This window comes from Bubalus kerabau, chromosome 12 (assembly GCF_029407905.1).
Source record: "Bubalus kerabau isolate K-KA32 ecotype Philippines breed swamp buffalo chromosome 12, PCC_UOA_SB_1v2, whole genome shotgun sequence".
In the NCBI taxonomy this organism is placed as follows: Eukaryota; Metazoa; Chordata; class Mammalia; order Artiodactyla; family Bovidae; genus Bubalus; species Bubalus kerabau.
In genome coordinates, this window is record NC_073635.1 from 70,690,990 (window position 1) to 70,714,438 (window position 23,449).

General features: G+C 41.8%; 1 protein-coding gene across 1 annotated transcript in view; it reads left to right on the top strand.

Moving 5' to 3' along the window:
* The window catches only part of LOC129624636 (ATP-binding cassette sub-family C member 4-like), a 364,051-nt gene that overhangs the window by 52,511 nt on the left and 288,091 nt on the right, over positions 1-23,449 (top strand). The window contains exon 9 of the mRNA XM_055542792.1: positions 6,712-6,845. Coding sequence (XP_055398767.1) covers positions 6,772-6,845 — 74 coding nt within the window. The 5' untranslated portion in view covers positions 6,712-6,771. The remainder of the gene's footprint in view (positions 1-6,711; positions 6,846-23,449) is intronic.

Sequence of the window (23,449 nt, forward strand, 5' to 3'; positions counted from 1 at the left end):
CCTGACCCAGGGATAGAACCCAGGTCTCCTGCATTGCAGGCAGATGCTTTAACCTCTGAGCCACCAGGAAAGCCCAAACATAGGGTTAAATGTATCGTTACAGAACAGCTCCTTTGATGAAGTTTAACCTGAGACTTTCTGACTAGAACTACTATGTTGGGACCCAAGGCAAGTTACCCTTCCCAGTTGCTTCTTATCTAATGTTGGTACCCTCGTTTTTTGTTAGAACCTTAATATATACATAGAATTATATATTTAGAATTTTATAGTGAAAAATAAATTGAACCACATCTTAAATTAAAAAAATTTTTAGTACCTATATGCAAACACAAAAAAACAAAATTTACTTATTAGTGTTTAAACCAACATGTGCAAAATTATATTATTTTCCAAGTATTCAATGTAAACATCACTGAGATCAGGAAATGTTGTATACTGTCTTCAAAAGCTCTTTGTGTTTTACCATTATTGCACATCTCAGTTTTCAGTAGACATATTTCAAGTGGTCAGCATCCTACTGTGAGTAGTGCTCCTGTGTTCAATAAAGCAGAGTTTATTGTATGAACTGGATACAGAGCAACATACTGGTTCCACATAGGAAAAGGAGTACATCAAGGCTGTATATTGTCACCCTGCTTATTTAACTTATATGCAGAATACATCATGAGAAATGCTGGGCTGGAGGAAGCACAAGCTGGAACCAAGATTGCTGGGAGAAATATTAATAACCTCAGATATGCAGATGACACCACCCTTATGGCAGAAAGTGAAGAGGAACTAAAAAGCCTCTTGATGAAAGTGAAGGAGGATAGTGAAAAAGTTGGCTTAAAGCTCAACGTTCAGAAAACTAAGATCATGGCATCCGGTCCCATCACTTCATGGGAAATAGATGGGGAAACAGTGGAAACAGTGTCAGACTTTATTTTTCTGGGCTCCAAAATCACTGCAGACGGTGATTGCAGCCATGAAATTAAAAGACGCTTACTCCTTGGAAGGAAAGTTATGACCAACCTAGATAGCATATTCAAAAGCAGAGACATTACTTTGCCAACAAAGGTCTGTCTAGTCAAGGCTATAATTTTTCCTGTGGTCATGTATGGATGTGAGAGTTGGACTGTGAAGAAAGCTGAATGCCAAAGAATTGATGCTTTTGAACTGTGGTGTTGGAGAAGACTCTTGAGAGTCCCTTGGACTGCAAGGAGATCCAACCAATCTACCCTGAAGGAGATCAGTCCTGGGTGTTCATTGGAAGGACTGATGTTGAAGCTGAAACTACAGTACTTTGGCCACCTGATGCAGAGAGTTGATCTTTGGAAAAGACTCTGATGGTGGGAAGGATTGGGGACAGGAGGAGAAGGGGACGACAGAGGATGAGATGGGTGGATGGCATCACCGATTCGATGGACATGGGTTTGGATAGACTCTGGTGATTGACAGGGAGGCCTTGTGTGCTATGGTTCATGGGTTCGCAAAGAGTCGGACATGACTGAGTGACTGAACTGAACTGAAACTCATTCAATAAATTTATGAAATATAAATTATATTATCATATATTGTATCGATTTTGTAAGTTTTTTAAATATAAATTATTATATTATAGTTAGGATATTTATGAGTGCAAGCAAAGGACCATATTCTTAGCTCTTAGAAGGACATTTATGTTAGGTGTCTTAGTTAGGCCTCCCATGAACTCTGAGACAAGGATTTGAGTGAACGTAGGTAATTTAGAAGTGATCCCAGAAAACATTTGTAGGAAGTGGAGAAGTGAGACAGAATGATATTAAATCAATAAAAAGTGTGTTAACAAGACAGTTACTGTTTGGGTTACTGGAATCCTTCCTGCGGGGTCACCCTGGGAGACAGAATTGTTCCAACTGACAGGCAAAGGCACTGGAGTGTTTATCTACCCACTCCCCATCCATCATTGTTTGAGGGCTGAATCCAGGGGTTCTGGGTTATCTTGCTTATGTCCCCATTGTGCTCCCACAGGCTGAAAAAGGCCCTTCAGCAGAGAGCTGCAGGTAAGCAGTGAGTTGCCTGAATTTTGAATGAATGTCAGAGGACATGAGCTGGGAAGTGACAGTTTCTGTTCCAGCTTCTTCTTCTGCTCCAGGTCAGTCACACCAGCCAATGAGGGATCCCCTTAGCCTCAGAAGCCCCAGAGACTTGATGCCACCAAGACTCTCCGTTACACCACTTGTCCTGTTCACTTATCTTTCCCTTGCTCCTGGAACAGTTGTTGGCACACAGTAGGTGTTTAATAAATAGCCACGACTGTATGACTTTCCCTTGAATACCTGCTTTATTCTTTCAGGCATCTCCACATAAATGGGGCACATGGCTACCAGCAGCATTTGGTCATATCCTTATAACTCCCTCATTAGAAATGAAAGAGAGGCCTTTCCCTTTCTAACTTCAGGAAAAGAAACAAAGATTCTCAAGGAGGAAAGCAAGTTAGTCGGGTGTGCCTGGGTGTGCCACGAGGTTATTTCTGTGCCAAACCCTCTGGACAAGAGCATGGTGTATTATGATTGGCTATATTTGATTTGAGGGCTGACTCTTGAGCTTACAGAGGTGGATAGATCAATAGAAATTGCAGTAACAAAGAAATTGTTGCCATATTCAGAACTGTGGATATTCAGTGGAGTATAATTAAATTCTGAATGTCATCTCTCCTATGTGCCTTGGTAGAAAAATGCTTGAGGACCAGCACTATCTTAACTGAAACATTTTATTAATATTACCACTCTTATACCTGGGCTTTCTAGGTGGCTTGGTGGTAAAGAGTCTGCTTGCTAATGCAGGAGACTTAGGAGACAGGGGTTCAGTCCCTGGGTTGGGAAGATCTCCTGGAGAAGAAAATGACAACCCACTCCAGTATTCTTGCCTGGAAAATCCCATGGACAGAGGAGCCTGGTGGGCTACAGTTCATGTAGTTGCAAAGAGTTGGACATGACTGTAAACCTACTTTAGATTTAACATGCTTTTTTGACTTTTTGACAGGATCCTTTAGACCATTTAATCATTTATAGATTGCACATATACAAATTTGTATCACGTGTCCCTGAAGTTTGTTTGGGAAGGAATTATCAAGTCCAACAAGATTGAATCTCTCCTTAGAAGTCATCTCATCACCCTCACTAGAGTCAGTGTTTGCCTTCACAAACTCAGCATAATGTTTTCAGTGTTCATCCATGTTGTAGCATACATCGGGATGTCTATCTTGCCAAATAATATTCCATTGCATGTAATATCACATTTTATTTATCCACTCACCAGTTGATGTACACATGGTTCTGCATACCCCTAGTATACTTTTTGACTTTTTTTTGAATAATGCTACTATGACTTTGTATCAAGGTTTTTGTATAGACATAGGTTTTCATTTATCTTGGGTAGAAAACTAGGAGTAGTATTCCTAGGTTATATGGTACCTTTGTGGCTGTACTATTTTACATTCCTACCAGTGATGTATGAGGGTTCCAGTTCCTCTATATCCTTTCTACTTGCTATTGTCTTTTTAGTTATAGTACTGAACCATTTAAGATCAGTTGTTGTTCAGTTGCTCAGTCATGTCCGACTCTTTGTGAGTCCATGGACTGCATCACACCAGGCTTCCCTGTCTTTTACCATCTCCCAGAACTTGCTCCAACTCATATCCATTGAGTTGGTCCATTAACGTCAGTAAACAATTACAGATAGTGGCCTTATGACATCGTCCCCATGTTTACAAGCTTGTGCCTGGCCTAGTGGTCATGTACCTAGAAGGCCTTCATTTGTTCAATTAATTAAAAAAAAAAAACATTTTCTTGTATATTGCCTTAAAACCTAATGTTTTTTACAAAGTGTATCCACAGTTTCTGAGGCTTACAATACCCGTGTAGGAAGTAGGAGAAATACGGGTTTCTCATTTTAGACCTGAGAAATTTAGATAACAAGCAAAACATCAAGATCTCTGGTTCCTGGCTTCATATACAGTCTTCTCTGTATGATTCAACACTGGTTCTCAATATCTCTACTAAAAAGCATATTAGTTAATGTTCAGAAAAAATGCTAAGTTTCAAAAGATCTTAATTTAAAAAAAGACAAGAGAATGGACTGAGTGTATTCAGCAGTTTGGAGATGGCTAATTATGATCCTGAGATAGTAGTGGGGACTGGAGACAACAGTCTGGGGCAGTCTGACAAGGGAAGTCACTAAACGTCCATCTTCAGCAAGAAATTTCTTCATCTTTGAAGTAGAACTAGGGCTGGAAAATGCAGGCAATGTCAAAGAGACCATCAAAGAGAACTGTAAATCAGATGTGAGGACTGACTATAAAGGTTGTAGATTGTGTTATCTGAGAAAGAACTAGCATCAGAAAGCAGGTAATTGAAAAATTACAAATTTCAGCTCTCATTGTCTTCCTTTTTGTAACAGAAAATTTCAAACATGCATGAAATATCAAGAAAATAGTATAGTAAACCCCTATCATGTCCATTAATTTAAAATTATCAACATTTTGCCATTCTTATACATTTGACTTAAAAAGTATTTGAATACATTAAGGCCTTCCTCAAAAATCATTTTCCTTCCAGCTTTACTGAGGTATAATTGAGAGTCAAAAATTGTATATAGTTAAGTTGTAGTCTGATGACTAGTTACATGTGTATATTGTGAAATGTAATACTTCACACTTTATCCATTTTCCCTTTTTTATTATTTATGTTGAGAACACTTAAGATGTACTCTCTTAGAAAATTAAAAGCATGCAGTACTGTATTTTTAGCTCCTGTACATCAGTTCTGTAGCACTTATTCATTTTTGAATGGCTGAAGCTAAAAGCCATTATTAATAACAATGTTTTAGCCAAGGTCGATGGGCAATTATCAAAGAATAATAAAGTGATCTTGTTATAAGCACCACAAACTTTTATCTTTCTTCATTTAGGGTGAAAGGGAAGGGAAGCTGCTGAGCTAGTAAGACAGCCACACAAACAACTAAAGATTTGAGTGAGAGCCCAAGATCTTATTCTTTCAGTTCTGAAGTCACTCATTCAAACAGCATATTCTAGACACTTTTCACACACACTGTCCATCCTCCAGTGAGACAGACCATGCTGGAATCTCACTTGAGTCTAAATTAGGATTCATCATTCACTTATTTGAAGACCTTGGACAAGTGCTGTCCTTGAGCCTCATTTTTCTTATCTGTAAAGTAGTGATGATACTACTTTCTTGAATAGGGCATTGTTAGAGTTAAAAATGAGGTAAGGCCCCCAGAAAAGCATACGACCTGTGCTCTAGAACATATGTCACTCTTATTCTGCCAGGCCCTGAGCTCATGATGAAAGAAATCATAAAGCAGCCTCTCTCTCCCCATGTTCTCCTTTCCCAATCCAAGAGGGCAGCAGAAACTCACAGAGATCCCCTACACAATACAACATGTGAGATGCCAAAAACCTTTCCCAATAACTGCATGGATTCATCTTCCAAAATCATTTGAGCTTTTCTAACCTTCTGTTACCTTTCCTTAGGTGTTTGTAGCGCAACAAACAAACTGTGTTAAACCCTGCTGTTGTTTGAGGTCAAATGCTTGGCCATGAATTGTGTATAACCCAAGTTACTAAGCTGGAGGCAAAGTGAGGCCAAACAAACCAAAACATAGGAGTTCAGAGCAGACAGAGACTTACTGTAAGGGCCAAAGCAAGGAGTACAGGCAGCTCATGCTCAAAAGATCTGAACTCTTTGATGGATTTCAGGGGAAGCTCTTTAAAAGCACAGTGAGGGAGAGAGTCCAGGGTGTGTGATCAGCTACTGCTCTATTCTTTAATTGGTTGGTAACAAAGCTAGTGTCACGGGATTTAGCATCATCAATCCTTAGGCTCCCGCTGGTCAGGGTTTTTACAGTTAACTGCATCTGGTGGGGTTTTTAGCAAAACAACTCAAGATATGCCTCAAACACTGTTACTAGGTTCTTCAGGGAGGAACTATAGACTGTTACATGGCTGATCTACTGTTTAAATATTTTTTGATAATATGTTCACATTCTTTTAATCATTAATCCTGAGTTGGCCTTTTGTGACTCAGGGGAGGCCTGGGAGAATAAAGCTTTTCTACAACAAGAGACAGGCAGAGGAAAAGGGCGTGGGGAGGCACACATACCCTGGGAAAGGTGCTGCTCCACTACAGTTCTCCCACAGTGCCCTTTTTTGGTACTGATGAGGGCAGCTTGCCCAGAGGTTGGGCTGCTATCTCCTTTTACCAGCTGCAGTGGCGTGGGGGGAGGGGGGGGTCAGGGGGAGGTGCGCCGTGGGGGGGTGGGTGGCAAAGTCTGTGCTCCCTCTGCACCTCCTCGGTGGGTGCCTGGGTTCACAGCAAGCACTTTGCTAGAGTCTGAAGTCAGGTGAGTAGGTTGGGGCGTCTGGGAGGACCCAGTGTGGTGGGTAATTCACTTATCCACCTCTATCAGCTGTCCTCATGGCCTTGCCTTCCACCTGCGTGGCTCCTTGCAATGTCCTCCTTAGCCTGGGGGTGGAGGTTGCGGGGCGCTCCCATCGCTCCCGCCCCGGGGCACTCCTCAGCTGTGGCAGAGGCGCGTAGCGGGCGACCTGGTGGGAGGGCGCCGACAGGCAGCTGGCACTCCACTCCCAGAGACGCCGGTGGTTCTCAGTTCACGCCAAGCAGACCGGAGAGGCGGCCAGGTCTCCAACGTCTCTGTCGGGCCCTACAGGAACAGCGGCAGCGATTGCAAGGACGGCCGCGACCCGCACCCACACCCTTGGCCAGCAAGATGTTGCACGTGTTCCCGGAGAGGAAGCCCAACCCGCTGCAGGACGCGAACCTCTGCTCACGCCTGGTATTCTGGTGAGCGCCCTGCCTGAGCTGAGATGCGCTGCCGAACTTAATGCTGCAGGCGCTTTTCCCGCGACCGAGGGTCGGGATGAGGGAGCGATTTCCGCTGGCGCTCCTACTGCCCGGCTTCTTGCTTTTGGTGGAGCCTTCCCACACTGGAGGGATGATTTCTGCCTGCGCCTGGTCGCGCGGCGGGCGGGAACCTGACGGAGGTGGGGAGGGTGCCAGGGACCTGGTGACTGGGGCGCATCTCTTTCCACTCGAAAGCCTGCTAGCCTCCAGTGCCCGGGAGCGGGAGGCTGGGACGCTGTCCTGGGAGAGTCACCGCCCAACTGGAGAAGGACTGGACCCCCACACTCCATCCTTAGCCGGCTTCCCCAGTTACAGCTCCGGAGTTCGCAGTTCTGAACTAAAGTTGCACTCGTTTACCCTCCAAGCAAGCAGCTTATGAACAGCTTCCTTTATCTAATTAGTGCCGTGGAGTGTTGTCACCTTCCAATAATGTCCCCACCTTTTCCCATATTCCTTAGGTGACAGCTGAGTTCCAACGTCACCCGGCCCCTTCCTCCCTGTGTCTATGACCATGTCTCCCTCTCTCCCTGTCTTCCGGTACACCTGTTACTGTACATCCTGGTATTTGGTTGGGGCAATTTTCATGTGGGTGAATAACAGTTATTTTGTATTTAACGAATGGGAACAGTATTCTTGAACACGTTTTGCTTTTGCTTGGGACACACAGCCACGACTGAAGAATGTATTTGACCAGCCCCTTTCCTTAATTTGGAGAAGGAAATGGCAACCCACTCCAGTGTTCTTGCCTGGAGAATCCCATGGACAGGGGAGCCTGTAAGGCTACAGTCCACGGGGTCGCAAAGAGTCTGACATGACTGAGTGACTGAGCACTTCCTTAATTGCTAGTATTTCTGCTTCCTCCTTTGAGGACAACCCTGGGGATGGGGTCCCCGAAGCCTGTGGGGTCTTATTTCTAGCCTTTAGGGAAGTGGTACATGGTCTTGAAGCAGGTGGTCCTGCTACCTAGTTAGACCTCCTTCTCCTTGCCCCAGGACAGGCCAGTAAATTGGGAGATGGGTTGTTTGGGCAAGGGTTAGTCACTCTATTTGTAAAGTCAGAAGTCTGAGTAGACTGAAAATTAATGTCCTAGAAAACCATCTTACCAAGGTCTGGACACTAGTTTCTTTTATAGAACAAAAAGGAGGGAAGTGAGGAGGTAAAGTAGAAAGGCCATTTGTTGTTGTTGAGTTGCTAAATCATGGCTGACTCTTTTGTGACCCCATGGACTGTAGCCCACCAGGCTCCTCTGTCCATGTGATTTCCCAGGTAAGAATACTGGTGAGGGTTGCCATTTCCTTCTGCACAGGATCTTCCCCACCCAGGGATCAAACCCACACCTTCTGCATTGGCAGGTGTTTTCTTTATCACTGAGCCACCTGGGAAACCCTCAAAGGTCCTAAGTTATTGCAAATATCTCCTGGTCCCCTCTGAGTGTGTTAATATCTTTTGTCCTGCAGCCATTCATAGATGGTCTGGGTCAGGATGTTTCCTGTGAGCTAAACAAAGGTATTTTAGTTTAACATTAAGACTTGAGGGGCCATTATGTATACTTTGAGCTATAGACATCCCTTTCCTGATTAACTTGTAGCAAAATCAATAGAATACAAAGGTTAAAATAAAAGTAACAGGTCTAACATGGAATCCAATTTTTTCTTCACTATTATAGTCCTGCCCTGGAGTCCTTTGTTCTTGAAAGCACTGAAGGTCCTTGAGCTGGGAGGAAACACAGATGAAAAAGGGCTCAGAGGTGAAACTCTTCTCCCCCTCTCAGGCCATGCTGTGGGGCCTGCTGGGATTTTAGTTCCTCAACCAGGGATTGAACCCACACTCCCTGCGTGGAAGTTCAGACTCTTAACCATTGACCCACCAGGGAAGTCCCTGAAACTACGGGTTTTCCATCTAGTAGCTGAGATTATTAACTATGTGGGTCTCAGCCTTTGGGCTTTGATCACACTTGGGTGATTATTAGATTTTTTGTGCTGAGAACCCAATTTTTTCATCTTTCCTACATATTCTGATATTTCCTTTTTATGGGACCACCTAGGGGGCCCCAAGGGGATGGGAGTTCCTATGCTTTTTTCCATTGTGGTGTTCAGTTTGTGTAGCTGCATTTCTGGGTCATTTGGTAGCCCTTAAGGAAAGAGGGGCCTCAGATCAGATCAGTCACTCAGTCGTGTCCGACTCTTTGCGAACCCATGAATCGCAGCACACCAGGCCTCCCTGTCCATCACCAACTCCCAGAGTTCACTGAGACTCACGTCCATCGAATCAGTGATGCCATCCAGCTATCTCATCCTCTGTCATCCCCTTCTCCTCTTGCCCCCAATCCCTCCCAGCATCAGAGTCTTTCCAATGAGTCAACTCTTCGCATGAGGTGGCCAAAGTACTGGAGTTTCAGCTTTAGCATCCTTCCTTCCAAAGAAATCCCTAGAGGGAGGAATATGGATACGGGTACCTTAAATGGTAACAAAGTAGGCAACTGTCTCCTTAACTTCAGGCTGTGCTACAGCCAAAATCTTAGCTTTCTCTGCCTACTGATGCCAAATAAAAAAATATGGAGACAGAGTTTGGAGGGAATAGAAAGATGGCTTTAAAAATCAGCCAGCAGAGGGGAGAACACAGCAGGCTAAGGCCTCAAGAGCCATGTACCCCCACCCGGGGGAACCAAGAGACTTTATATAGCCTGGCTCTTGTGGTCTTAGGCTAAATGATAAAGTTCAGAGTAATGATATTTTTGGGCTTCCAAGGTGGCACAGTGGTAAAGAATCCGCCTGCCAATGCAGGAGATGCAAGACAGGTGGGTTTGATCCCTGGGTCAGGAAGATCCCCTAGAGTAGGAAATGGAAACCCACTCCACATTCCTGCCTGGAAAACTCCATGAACAGAGGAGCCTGATGGGTCATAGTCCATGGGTTTGCAAAGAGTCGGACATGACTGAATAGACAGCACAATGAAGTTTTTGCATTTTTTTTCTTCCTGCATTATTTCAAAACAGTCACAGATGGCATCAGTCAGACTGGTAATTGGGGTCCACTTGTCTCTGGATTTTTGGTCTGCAGTCTTCTTTCTGAAATGCAAAAAACTGTAAAGGGTAGTTTTCTGTAAGAGAGGTCAGGGAGAGCAAATACCAAGTGCAGGGTGTAATTTACCTAGTATTAGGGGGTGATAGATTAGCTTCTGGTTACACTACAGGTTAGTAATGGTTAAAGTAAAACTAGAAGTGATTAATTCTTTCAGGCCTGTCCATGTTTCTTCCCTAGACTGTTCACTGTTCTTCTTACTTCCCTTGTTTTCAGGGGAGGAAAAACTTATTTCTATTTTTGCTGCAATAGCAGAGCAAGGAACTCTCCAAGCATGTTCTGTTTGTGAGTTTCAAAGTGTATGTGCTTGGAAATGGGAAGGTGAAGACTTCTAATTTTGGACTAGAAAATTGTGACCCTGAGAGACCTCTTTAAATTGTTTGATATTTGATAGTAATAGCACTGCTGCTGCTGCAAAGTCGCTTCAGTCTTGTCCAACTTTGTGCGACCCCATAGACAGCAGCCCACCAGGCTCCCCCATCCCTGGGATTCTCCAGGCCAGAACACTGGAGTGGGTTGCCATTTCCTTCTCCAATGATGAAAGTGAAAAGTGAAAGTGAAGTTGCCCAGTCATGTCCGACTCTTAGTGACCCCATGGACTGCAGCCTATCAGGCTCCTCCACCCATGGGATTTTCCAGGCAAGAGTACTGGAGTGGGTTGACATTGCCTTCTCCAGTAATAACACTAGCTGTGGATAATTAAGTATGGATGATCAAAACTCTGTTCTATCTTATAATCCCCCTAGTGGGTATTTTTTGCAAAGCTGGGAACTCTTCAGTTTCCATTAATAAAAGGAGTTTGTATTTCTCCCTGTACCTTTGAAATGGGAATCTGAGTTCTTGTTCATGGAGCCCAAGAATGAACTTCACGAACATGCAAACACTCATGGTAGCAAACAAGCAGGATTTATTTTAAGGTAAAGAGAAGTACAAAGCCCCAGCATAGACACCGAGAGTGGGTGAAGTGACAGAAAAGGTGAGAATTATAGCAGTTTATGTCTTTATTAGTATTGATCTGTTCCTTTTTGGTTGGCTCATGTCCCTGACATATGTAATCTCTGACCAATCAGTTTGAAGGCCACTATGTACAGTTTGTCATCTTTATTTATTTATTTTTTTTTTGATTCCCAGTTTTTCAGTCTTTTTAGACATTGAGTTGCCATTCCTGTGATACTTTCTCATGACCCCAGGCCACTGTTTAAGGACCAGATGTATGGGTTAAGAGTTAATGGTCCATCTGATATTTTTCTTCTTGATAAATTAGACAGCAGTTAATGATTGTCCTGTCTTGGGTCTGGATATTTTATGACCAACCAGACTGAGGTGGCATTCTTTTGGATGCCTGGAAACTGGAACAACAAGTATAGCTTTAGGTTAATGGGTTGAGATGTTTATTTGAGAGGGTTGCAATTAAAAAAAGGAACCAAGGTCTCAGACCTACACTGACTGCCTAGCAATTTCTACCTCACCTTGAAAGGTGAATAATCTACTTGGGCTCTCGAGAAAAAATAGAGAAAGGCCTTAAAAAATTTTTTTTAGCAAGTTATTTATATTTATTTATTTATTTGGCTGTTCTGGGTCTTTGTTGCAGCATGTGAGCTTTCTTTAATTGCAGTGGGAAGGGGATACTTTTGAACTTTGGTGCATGGGCTTCTCATGGTGGTGGCTTCTCCTGTTGTGGAACACAGGTTCTAGGCCATACGAGTTGTTGTAGCAGGCAGGCTCAGTAGCTGTGATGCTCAGGCTTAGTTGCCCCACAGCATGTGGGATCTTAGTTCCTGGACTAGGGATCAAACTCCTGTTTCCTGCACTGACAGGCAGATTATTATCACTGGGCCACCAGGGAGGTTTTGAGAGAAAGGCCTTCTTAAACTCAAGCAGAAAAACTGAGATCTCTGGTTCCATCCTTATGTAAAAATTAATTCGTAAATGAGGTCTACTTAACTGATTTAAAAGTAAACCCTTACAAATTAAATACTACTTGCTAATCTTTAAAACATCAGCCAAATATATTGCAGGTTCACATTATCTGGGGAATAGTTAGTACTGAATCATGTACTACTGAAGGTAGCTTAAGCTTGTTTGATTAACATAGGCATTTGTCATCAAGAAAAATAACTTGATATGATAAAAGATAAACTCTATAGCAGTACTTATGTTTTGAAAATGTCATCTCAAATCTCTTCAGATTTTGATAACCTGAAACTAAAGCTGAATGATAAGAATTCAGTGACTATCTGTGCCATTTCAAATAGGATAAAATATTGGAACATTTGTTGCTGGGCAGGTCTAAGTTGACCTACCTTTGTTTGCCTTGTTAGGAAAGGAAAACTAAAGCATAAGTTTCCAATCAGGAAGTGCTGCTATGACAAACAGTTCACAATTACTTGCCACTTGGTTTTCACTAGGAATTAATAAGATTTTTAAGAGTTGAGGATTCTATTTTAAATATGTGACTAAAGCTGCTAAAAATAATAAAAGAAACATATCAGTATATAGTAGGAAATATGTTTTAAGTAGAAAAAGGAGTTTTGTACATGGTTGAGTAGAGGTTAGGTTAAACTTAATTAAGTAAATGGATTTTGTTATTAAAAGTAGGAAGGTACAGTACTAGACTTGTTTCCACTCTGCTAAGAAAATAAGTTTTACTTAGAATATTGCTTTTGACAACAGATTTTGTGAACTTCCTTGCCTTTAAGCAATCTGTATTTGTTTGCAAATATTTACAGTGACCTAGGATTCTTTTTTTTTTTAATTATTTATTTTTGATTGGAGGATAATTGCTTTACAATATCATGTTGGTTTGTGCCATACATCAACATGAATCAGCCATAGGTGTATATATATGTCCCCTTCCTCTTGAACCTCTCTCCTACCTCCCACTGCATCCACCCCTCTAGGTTGACACAGAGCACCAAGTTGAGCTCCCTGAGTTGTCATACAGTAAATTCCCACTGGTTATCTATTTTACATATGGTAATATATCTGTTTCCTTGTTATTCTCTCAATTAGTCCCATCCTCTCCTTCCCTCACTTTGTCTACAAGTGTGTTCTCTATGTCTGTGTCTCCATTTCTGCCTTGCAAATAGGTTCATCAGTACCATCTTTGTAGATTCCATATATATATACATTAAAATACGATATTTGTTTTCGTATTTCTGACTTCACTCTGCATAACAGGCTCTGGGTTCATCCATCTCATTAGAATAGCGTCAAATGTGTTCCTTTTTATGGCTGAGTAATATTCCATTGCATATATGTACCACAACTTCTTTATCCATTCATCTGTTGATGGACATTTAGGTTGCTTCTATGCCCTATCTATTGTTAATAGTGCTACAATGAACATTGGAATACATGTGTCTTTTTCACTTATGGTTTTCTCAGGATATATGTCCAGTAGTGGGATTGCTGGGCACAGTGGACTATGATTCCATCTGACCAAATGTTTTGAAAACTTTTTAATATTTTTTACAAACTTACTACCAAAGTTCTTTTGACTTCAGCTAACTTTCAGTTGCTTCAGAGAGCCTCTGAACCATCTCAGAGAAAAAAAAATTTAACTAGGATTGGTTTGTATGTTAAATTACACAGGAAGCATTGTCAAATGAATGTTAACCCCCTCAGATTATATAGTATGGATAAATATTATTAATGTAAATATCACGGAAATTATATATAGGTTCTAAAATTTGAGTATCTTCTGATAAAATGTTACTAGTCATAATCTAGTTATTACATTGTAATTAGGTGTTTAACTGTGCTTTTTAACTCTATTATTTATAGACAGTTCTGATGCTTTGGCAAAAGTGCTTCATCTTCAAGAAGCTTCATAGGAGTTTTTGACAAGTGCAGGTCTCTGATAAATTTCAAATGATACTGCTGAACTGGTACCACATTAAAAATCCTAATGGAAAACATGATGGCTTCTAAAGAAATTAACAAAGGTATTGATTACCAAGTAAACTGGTGAATGTGGTTATAATGTTTATGTTCTTTTTTTTCTGGAATGCTGTTGGTTTTGATCTGTTTTCCAGATATAGGGAAGCCCTTCCCCTCAAGTTACTCATGACTTATAGCAATTTGGTAAATTATCCCTCTGTGAATAAAATGAAATAGTTTTCTTTTTTTGAGCTGGGGGGCTGGTTCCTCTAGAAACTGGAGACTTCTGGGTACTAAGCAGCCTTACTCTGCATATAAGTTAAATAAGCAGGGTCATGATATACAGCTTTGATGTACTCCTTTCCTCATTTCGAACCAGTCTGTTGTGCCATGTCCAATTCTAACTGTTGCTTCTTGACCTGCATACAGGTTTCTCAGGAGGCAGGTAAGGTGGCCTGGTATTTCCATCTCTTTAAGAATTTTCCAGAGTTTGTTGTGATCCACACAGTTAAAGGCTTTAGCATAGTCAATGAAGGAGAAGTAGATGTTTTTCTCGAATTCTCTTGCTTTTTCTATGATCACAGATATTGGCAATTTGATCTCTGGTTCCTCTGCCTTTTTAAAATACAGCTTGAACATCTGGAAGTTCTTGGTTCAGGTGCTGTTGAAGCCTGACTTGGAGAACTTTGAGCATTATTTTGATTGTGTGTGAGATGAGTGCAATTGTGTGGGTCTTTGTTTACTTGGCCAATTATCTCGTTTCTTTCTTCATACCTGACTGGTCCTTGGACCCTCCCCAAGATTTTGCCAAGATATTATGGGGTGAAGCCCCCTCCCTTTTTGAACTCCAAGGAGCCTTCTGTGCATGTGTGGAAAGGAAAGTTTTCCTTGACCTCAGGAGTGGGCATCTTATTTCTTTGTTTTGGCAGAGCTCAGCTTTTACCACTAGCTTTGTCATTGGAGTGTTTGGGTGAGAACAAAGCTTGAATTTTACTCCTCTTGCCAAACACTAGTTGTCTAGCCCAGGGCCCATCTATGTCCTACTTCAAACTCTCCACTTACAAAGGGAGTGCGGATGTGGAAACTGCCACTGGTGTTAAGACAGACTCTCTGGAGGTTCTTGTCAGATAAGCTGATGACATGAGCGGGGATGTGAACTGGCTGAGAGCTGAGATGGTTTAGGCTTTCAGTAACTAGTGATCATGAATGTATAGAAATGTTTGATTTCAAACTAGGATTCTTTACATTATTTTCAGAATACCATATGTATTAATCTTGTTGTTTTTCACTAACAGTCAGAAATCCACGTGTTGTAAATGGAGGCTAGGTGAACTCTCCAGGGCTCTTTCTCTGTTTCCCTTAAGCATTTAGTTTGATGAGTTTTGGCAATTTTATACAATAACTACAGCTCCAAGCAAGATGTAGAACAGACTAAAGGTGCATTGCAATTTACAACTAATTCCTTATAGTGGAATAAATAGTATAACAAGTATAAGTTTATCTCCTGTAGTTTATTCTTGATTTTTTGGATTTTTATAGTCCTGCATCTGGTCAGCCTGAGAAGTGTCAACTAGTGTCCATTCAGGTGTGTCAAGTAGATAATTTGTCTTTCTGAGTCTTCCAGGTGTCCCCCAATGTGTTGACTCCCTTTCTCTGCTGACCCAAAGCACATAGACTATCAGATATTTCTCCAGCAAAGGTGGGTTTATTTGGGATCAGCAGAGAATTGCAATTCAGTGTCTGCAACCATGGTGAGCCACATGCAAGTCCCCAAAGGGCAAGGGAAGGAGAACTCTTTTATAGAGGGAAAGGAAGTTGGGAGGGTTGTGGTCCATAACTTTTCATTGGCTGAATCCTTGTAAGGAAAGAAAAGTCTTTCTTCTTGCTGTTGGATTTTGCTAGTGTTGTAGGTATGACATTCCACTTCTGGTCTTCTGATTATTTGAGGCTTTATTTACACCTCATTGTCCATCTCCCAGACTTTGTCTTCTCTGTGGGGTGTGGATCACCTTTATCCTAATCTTGCCTATAACTTTGTTACTGTACACAAATTTGTGTGCTCTAAGCACAGTGAGGGTAAACGAGTTTAAATGTCAGAGTTTGGAGCAGATCAATGTTTATTGCAGGGCCATTCAAGGAGATGGGTGGTTTCTGCCTTATTCAAACCCCAAAGTCCCCAAAGAGTTTCAGCAAAGTGTTTTAAAAGGAAAGATGAGGGAGGGACATGGTTGTTTGGTGCAAACTTTTGGTGTCATAATCCTTTGTTCTTGCAGGCCACCAAGTTCCTGTGAACCTCCAACAAGTTCCTGTGAACCTTCAACAAGACAAATATTATTCTCTATTTTGCAATTTTTAAATCTCTGTATGACTGGAAAAGTGCTATATCCTTAGAGATCAGAGCCTTGAGAATGGGCTGTCCTTTATATTTCAGGCTATAGGCAATGTTCTTAACTTCATGCAAACGCAATAGAATACAAAGATTAAAGTAAAGGAAACAGATCTAAAATGGAGTTCTTCCCTATTACAACTTTTTGATGGGGCCAGAGAACCCTGTCTTATCATGAAGATATCTCCATGGATTTCTTCTTTGTGAAAGATAAGCCCCTGTAGACATTTTCTGTGTTTCTGTGTCCACCATGGGTGAAGATGGATGCCTGTAATACAGTGGAAAAGTGTAGGCTACTGAATGACTGGATGGTCTTATCTTGGCCCTGAAAATTCTGTGTGGCTAAGTGTGAGTGAAGCTCAGCTTTAGCTGGCTTAAAATTGAAAGGATGGGATGATCTTAATGTATTCACCCATTCTAGGGTTAAGGCCTCATGTTACTGGGGTAGGGGATACTTGAAGACAGGAAGGTAACTTTTAGATCCATATAAAGATTAATAGGGCTTCCTTGGTGGCTCAGACACTAAAGAATTTGACTGCAATGCAGGAGACCCAGATTCTATCCCTGGATGAGGAAAATCCCCTGGAGTAGGAAATGACAACCCCCTCCAGTATTTTTGCCTGGAGCATCCTTTGGAAAGAGAAGCCTGGTGGCTACAGACCATGGGGTTCAAAGAGTTGGACATGACTGAGCAACTAACACACACACAAAGATTAATGCTTTAAAAAATCTCTTATATTAGGTATATATCTAGAGATGACATTACTGATAACCACACCTATTGAATGCTTCATGAGGGCTCATAATTTGTTACCATTTTTACATATGTTTTATTTAATCCTCAAACATTCCTATGAGACAAGCATCATATGAATGCAAAAGCAATAGAATACAAAGATTAAAGTAAAGGAAACAGATCTAAAACAGAGTTCTTCCCTATTACAACTTTTTGATGGGGCCAGAGAACCCTGTCTTATCATGAAGATATCTCCACTTTACAAATAAGGAAAAATATGTCCAGAAAGTGTGGGCAGCTTTTTAGGAGCCTCATAGCTGGGAAGTCTCTGTGCCCTAATTGCAACTTTACCCACATTTTCAGCACACACTGAGGCTGGCAGTCCTAAAGTTCCTATTTACGTGGCTTTAACTCCCACAGGTTGAGCGAATATTAAGTGAATATGCTAATTTAATCTAGCAGACATTTAACAGTCATGTTAGTGACTGAATATGCTTTTTGTATAGGCATGCATCTGAAGTGTGTTCTCCTACTTTATTATGGTGACTCTTGATTGCTGGAGGTGTTATTGGAATCCTTATCCATCCAGTCCTGAAGGCATCAAGCTATCAGTTCTCCTTGACTTCTTCACTCTCATCTGCTGACATCAAATCCTACTGATTCAGCTTTAGACATGCCCTTGGAGTCACTCATTCTTTCAGTAACTGTTTCCTGAGTGTGGATGTGTGGGGCCCACAGGGAAGGCAGCTTCTGGAGTTTGTGTTCCTCAAACTCATCCTTCCTCCTCCCTTCACCCGCAGTCCTCACCTAACACTTTTGGCTTCTCTTCCTCCCAACGTGCATTCCTGCTACCAGTCTTTCCCCTAAAACAAACCCATGCTGTACTCTTGCTTAAAAACCTCTCCCACCTCTTGCTCTCAAGAATAATTCTTTAGCCCTAGCCTTCACCCTGCTTATTTAACTTATATGCAGAGTATATCATGAGAAATGCTGGGCTGGAAGTAGCACAAGCTGGAATCAAGATTGCTGGGAGAATATCAATAACCTCAGATATGCAGATGACACCACCCTTATGGCAGAAAGTGAAGAGGAACTAAAAAGCCTCTTGATGAAAGTGAAAGAGGAGAGTGAAAAAATTGGCTTAACGAAGCTCAACATTCAGAAAACGAAGATCATGGCATCTGGTCCCATCACTTTATGGGAAATAGATGGGGAAACAGTGAAAACAGTGTCAGACTTTATTTTTCTGGGCTCCAAAATCACTGCAGATGGTGATTGCAGCCATGAAATTAAAAGACGCTTACTCCTTGGAAGGAAAGTTATGACCAACCTAGATAGCATATTCAAAAGCAGAGACATTACTTTGCCAACAAAGGTCCATCTAGTCAAGGCTATGGTTTTTCCAGTGGTCATGTATGGATGTGAGAGTTGGACTGTGAAGAAAGTTGAGCACCGAAGAATTGATGCTTTTGAACTGTGGTGTTGGAGAAGACTCTTGAGAGTCCCTTGGACTGCAAGGAGATCCCACCAGTCCATTCTAAGGGAGATCAGTCCTGGGTGTTCATTGGAAGGACTGATGCTGAAGCTGAAACTCCAATACTTTGGCTACTTCATGTGAATAGTTGACTCATTGGAAAAGACCCTGATGCTGGAAAGGATTAGGGGCAGGAGGAGAAGGGGACGACAGAGGATGAGATGGCTGGATGGCATCACCGACTCGATGGACGTGAGTTTGAGTGAACTCCGGGAGTTGGTGATGGACAGGGAAGCCTGGCGTGCTGCGATTCATGGGGTCGCAAAGAGTCGGACACGACTGAGCGACTGAACTGAACTGAGCCTTCAAGGATTCTTATGAGTCCACTTTCTGATCCTTATCTTCCATCGTTTCTTACACAGTTGCACTTATGATGAGTTGAGGCAGATCTTATAACTATCCTGTCTTTAGAGGGCTATCAGGGCTAGGATTGGGGTCCTGCCTGCTGAAAGACATGTCCCTCTGAGTGAGCTGTTGGATTAGTAGGGCCATAGGAGTGAATGCAAGATAGCAGGCCAATGCCCATGTTGTTTTCCCAGCACCATGGCCAGAGGCTCATTTACACAACACTGCACCCTCATCCTGGTTGGGTAGTACAGTGGAGTGGCACCCCATCTGAAGCCAGATTGCCTGAATACAGATCTGACCTCTGCTGCTTACCTGATCATCATACCCACCTTATCAGATGGTGAAAAGCGTTAAATGAACCAGACACACTGGTGAAACATTTAAAATAGAGTCTGGCAGGTAAGTAAGTAAGTAAGTAAGTGTTAGTCACTAAGTCATGTCTGATTCTTTGTGACCCTATGGACTGTAGCCCACCAGGCTCCTCTGTCCATGGGATTCTCCAGGCAAGAATAGTTGAGAGGGTTGCCATTTGTAAATGGTAAATAAATACTCAAAGATAGTGTCACCTTCCTTTTATTTCTTAACAATTGTAAGATAACATTTTCTTCTGTAAATTGCCATGGTTTATTTCCCAAATAGATTAAAAATGTAAAAGTATGAACCCCATTTCTTACTCATAGGATCATAATCTCTTGTGATTATGTTGAGGTTGGGGTGAAGAAAGAAGTGTCATCCTGAAATCTGAAATTTTAAACTTGTTTCCTGAGTGATTCAGATGCTAAAATTTTGGAACCACTTCTCAGGTCTTTCTTAGCCCTCAATGTCCATTTCTCTTTTAGAGCAAGGTAGGAGACCAAGGGTACTGATATGTTTCTGATTCTCTGTGGCAGTGAAACTACTTTGTATTATACAATAATGATGAATAAAGGTCCTTATACACTTGTCCAAACCTATAGAATGTACAAAACCAAGAGTGAACTTTAATGTAAACTATGAACTTTGGGTGATAATGACAGATCAGTGTAGGTTCATTGTTTGTAACAAGTATACCTATCTGATGGGTGTTGTTGATAATGGGGGAGGTTGTACATATTTGTGGGGAAAGAGTATGTCATCTGAAAGTAAAAACACACAATCTAAAAGTTGAGATTATGTTTTAGTTCAGCAGACAAAACTGAGGACTTCAAGTCCATGTGGCCTCTCAAGTAGCTCTGAGAGACATCTCTGAAGAGGTAAGGGAGGCACCAGGTGATATAGGAGTGTCTGCAAAAGAAAACTCCAGGTTGTTGTAACAGCAAAAGATTACAGTTAATTAAAGAAAATTAGATACCCAAAGTTAAGGAACTTAGCACTTTTCTATGTCTGGGAAGATAAAAGATGCAAGTGTGGGCCCATTGAAATCGTTCCTATGATATGCACCTCAACAATCTGGGGCTTATATCCTATACTTTATCTTCTTAAGTCTTCTCAGGGTGTGCCATCAGGGGTGGTTGTGGCAGCTGACTGCTAGATGGGGGGTGTTTTGTTCCTATCCTGAGTTCCCTCAGGGCACACTGTTGGGACAACTATAATGTAGTGACTTGAGGACTGCACTATCCTTTGTTTACTGATATGGCAGGCAACCTTTTTTTGATAGATATATGGGAACTCTCTGTACTGCTCAGTGTTGCTTTGACTGTATAACTGTGCTAAAAAAAATAAAGTCTGTAGAAACAAAAAGGGTGTATTACTGAAAGCAAGTTTATGTACGTGACACATGGTGAAACAGTACTGAAATACTGAAGTTTGAAGCAGAGAAAGGCTTATTGCAGGGCCATGCAAAGAGACAGGTGACTTATGCCCCCCAAACTCTAAGTTTCCCAGAGTTTAAGCAAAACAATTTTAAAGGGAAGGTAAGGGAAGGGGCATTGTAGGGTATATAATTAGCTCACGCACAGTTCTCTGGTTGATGGTGTCACAGATTAACCTTATCAGTCTTTAAACTTCAGGAGGCCTGGAGGCTATATGTTCATAGTATCAAGTAGTTAACATCTTCCTTTGGTTGCGGGGTGGGTTTCAAATTTGTAAAACAACTCAGGAATGTACATCAGATACTGTTATTTAGGTACTTTAGAGAGGAGCTAAAGCAGAGAAGGCAATGGCAACCCACTCCAGTACTCTTGCTTGGAAAATCCCATGGACGGAGGAGCCTGGTAGGCTGCAGTCCATGGGGTTGCTAGGAGTCGGACACGACTGAGTGACTTCACTTTCACTTTTCATTTTTATGCACTGGAGAAGGAAATGGCAACCCACTCCAGTGTTCTTGCCTGGAGAATCCCAGGGACGGGGGAGCCTGGTGGGCTGCCGTCTATGGGGTCGTACAGAGGCAGACAGGACTGAAGCGACTTAGCAGCAGCAGTAGCAAAGCAGAGGATGGGCTTCGCTTGTAGCTCAGCTGGTAAAGAATCTGCCCGCAATGCCAGAGACCCTGGTTCAATCCCTGGGTTGCGAAGATCCCCTGGCAAAGTGAAAAGCTACCCACTCCAGTATTCTGGCTTGGAGAATTCCTTGGACTGTATAGTCCATGTGGTCACAAAGAGTCAGACACGACTGAGGGACTTTCACTTCACTTAAAGTGAGGATATGGGGGAAGGGCTTGCCCCAGGAAGGCCCCATGGATCCTGCTTAATTACAATACCCATTTTCTCTTCCATACTCCTCAATTTTGAGGAAAACAGGTGTTAGACATGAAAAAGGAATTATTTTTGGATAAAGAGTTTAATCGTAAACAGAGGAACTAGATTTTAGGGGAACTTGGTTTCACTCTCCAACCCTATCTCATCCCTCCCCAAATCTTTCAGGGAATGAGGCAATAACTGGTCTGGCAACTTGCTGCTGAAATGGGGTGTAGTCCTGCCTCAGTTTGGGGACTAGACAGCAAATTGGAAATATTCCCGAGTTTCAAGTTTCTGAGTCTTGTGTGATTAAGATCTCAGTCACTTAGTCTGCCCTTTTGGTGCCAACAGACTCAATTAGAAATAGATGGAGGAGTGACAGCCAGAACAAAATAGATCTCATTCATTGAGGAATTCAGGAGAAAAAGTCTAAAGACCAGTCTGGACCTCGCTCTGTTGGGGAGAGTTGTAGCCAGGTAGCTGGTTGTCTATTTTTATCTTCTATAGGTTTTGACTTCTGATGTGGTATTAACATATACATAACAGGAGATATTGGCTAGTACCTATGTATCCTTTTTCTGCTAATATCTGATTTAAGACAACTGCAGCCATGAAATTAAAAGATGCTTGCTCCTTGGAAGAAAAAGTATGACCAACCTCGACAGCATATTAAAAGGCAGAGACATTACTTTGCTGACAACAGTTTGTCTAGTCAAAGCTATGGTTTTTCCAGTAGTCATGTATGGATGTGAGTTGGACCATAAAGAAAGCTGAGCACCAAAGAACTGATGCTTTTGAACTGTGGTGTTGGAGAAGACTCTTGAGGGTCCTTTGGACTGCAAGGGCATCAAATCAGTCAATCCTCAAGGAAATCAGTCCTGAATATTAACTGGAAGTACTCATGCTGAAGCTGAAACTCCAATATTTTGGCCACCTGATGTGAAGAACTGACTCTTTGGAAAAGACCTTGATGCTGGGAAAGATTAAGAACAGGAGGAGAAGGAGAATACAGGGAATGAGATGGTTGGATGGCATCACTGACTCGATGGACATGAGTCTGAGTAAGCTCCAGGAGCTGGTGATGGACATGGAAGCCTGGTGTGCTGCAGTCCACGGGGTCACAAAGAGTTGGGCATAACTGAGTGACTGAAATAAACTGAACTTATAAGTAAGAATTTAAGTTAAGAACTTCCATTAAGTGCAGCCAAGTATATCCACAGGTTATCTGAGTTTGTTTCATACTTGTCCTTTTCTTTAAGGAAAATTGTATATTGGCATTGTCCATAAGATACCCAGCCCAATTTCTTACTAGGCTGGTTATTCTAGCATGGTTTAAAGGGATCCTTTAAATTTAAATGACCACAGCCGTGTGTTAACCACATAAATCCATCCCATAGTTGAGGAAGGTTATTTTCTATGGCTGAACTACTGCCTGTTGCTCTGATAGAGTGCGAGTAACTTTAGGAGAAAACTCATATTTATGGCTGGGTTCAGAGAATTATTATTATTTTTATTTTTAGTTGTTATAAAATTGCTTTAGTTCACTTTTTTCCACGTTACAAGCTGGTGATGGGCAATGGCCTGCGGTGCTCCTAACAATACAGATTGGAGCAGGTATTATTAATTGACCAGGTGAGGGAATCCCACCTGGTAATATCAATAGTGGCCTGAATAGAACTATAATTTCTTCCTTCTAGAATAAATTTCCTAAGGACCAACCAATAAGAGATTTGGAGTGAAGAAATCCACCTGGGTAACCCAGAAGTACTGAATATAGGTAGTGACCATAAATCTAAAGTAATTGGATTACTTCAACTCTGCATAAGATTGTGAAATACAGTTGGTTCATAAGAAAGGTGCAAGCAATTATCAAAGTAATTGGTACACATACCTGTTCCAGCATCTTACATCTGTTGTCCACTTA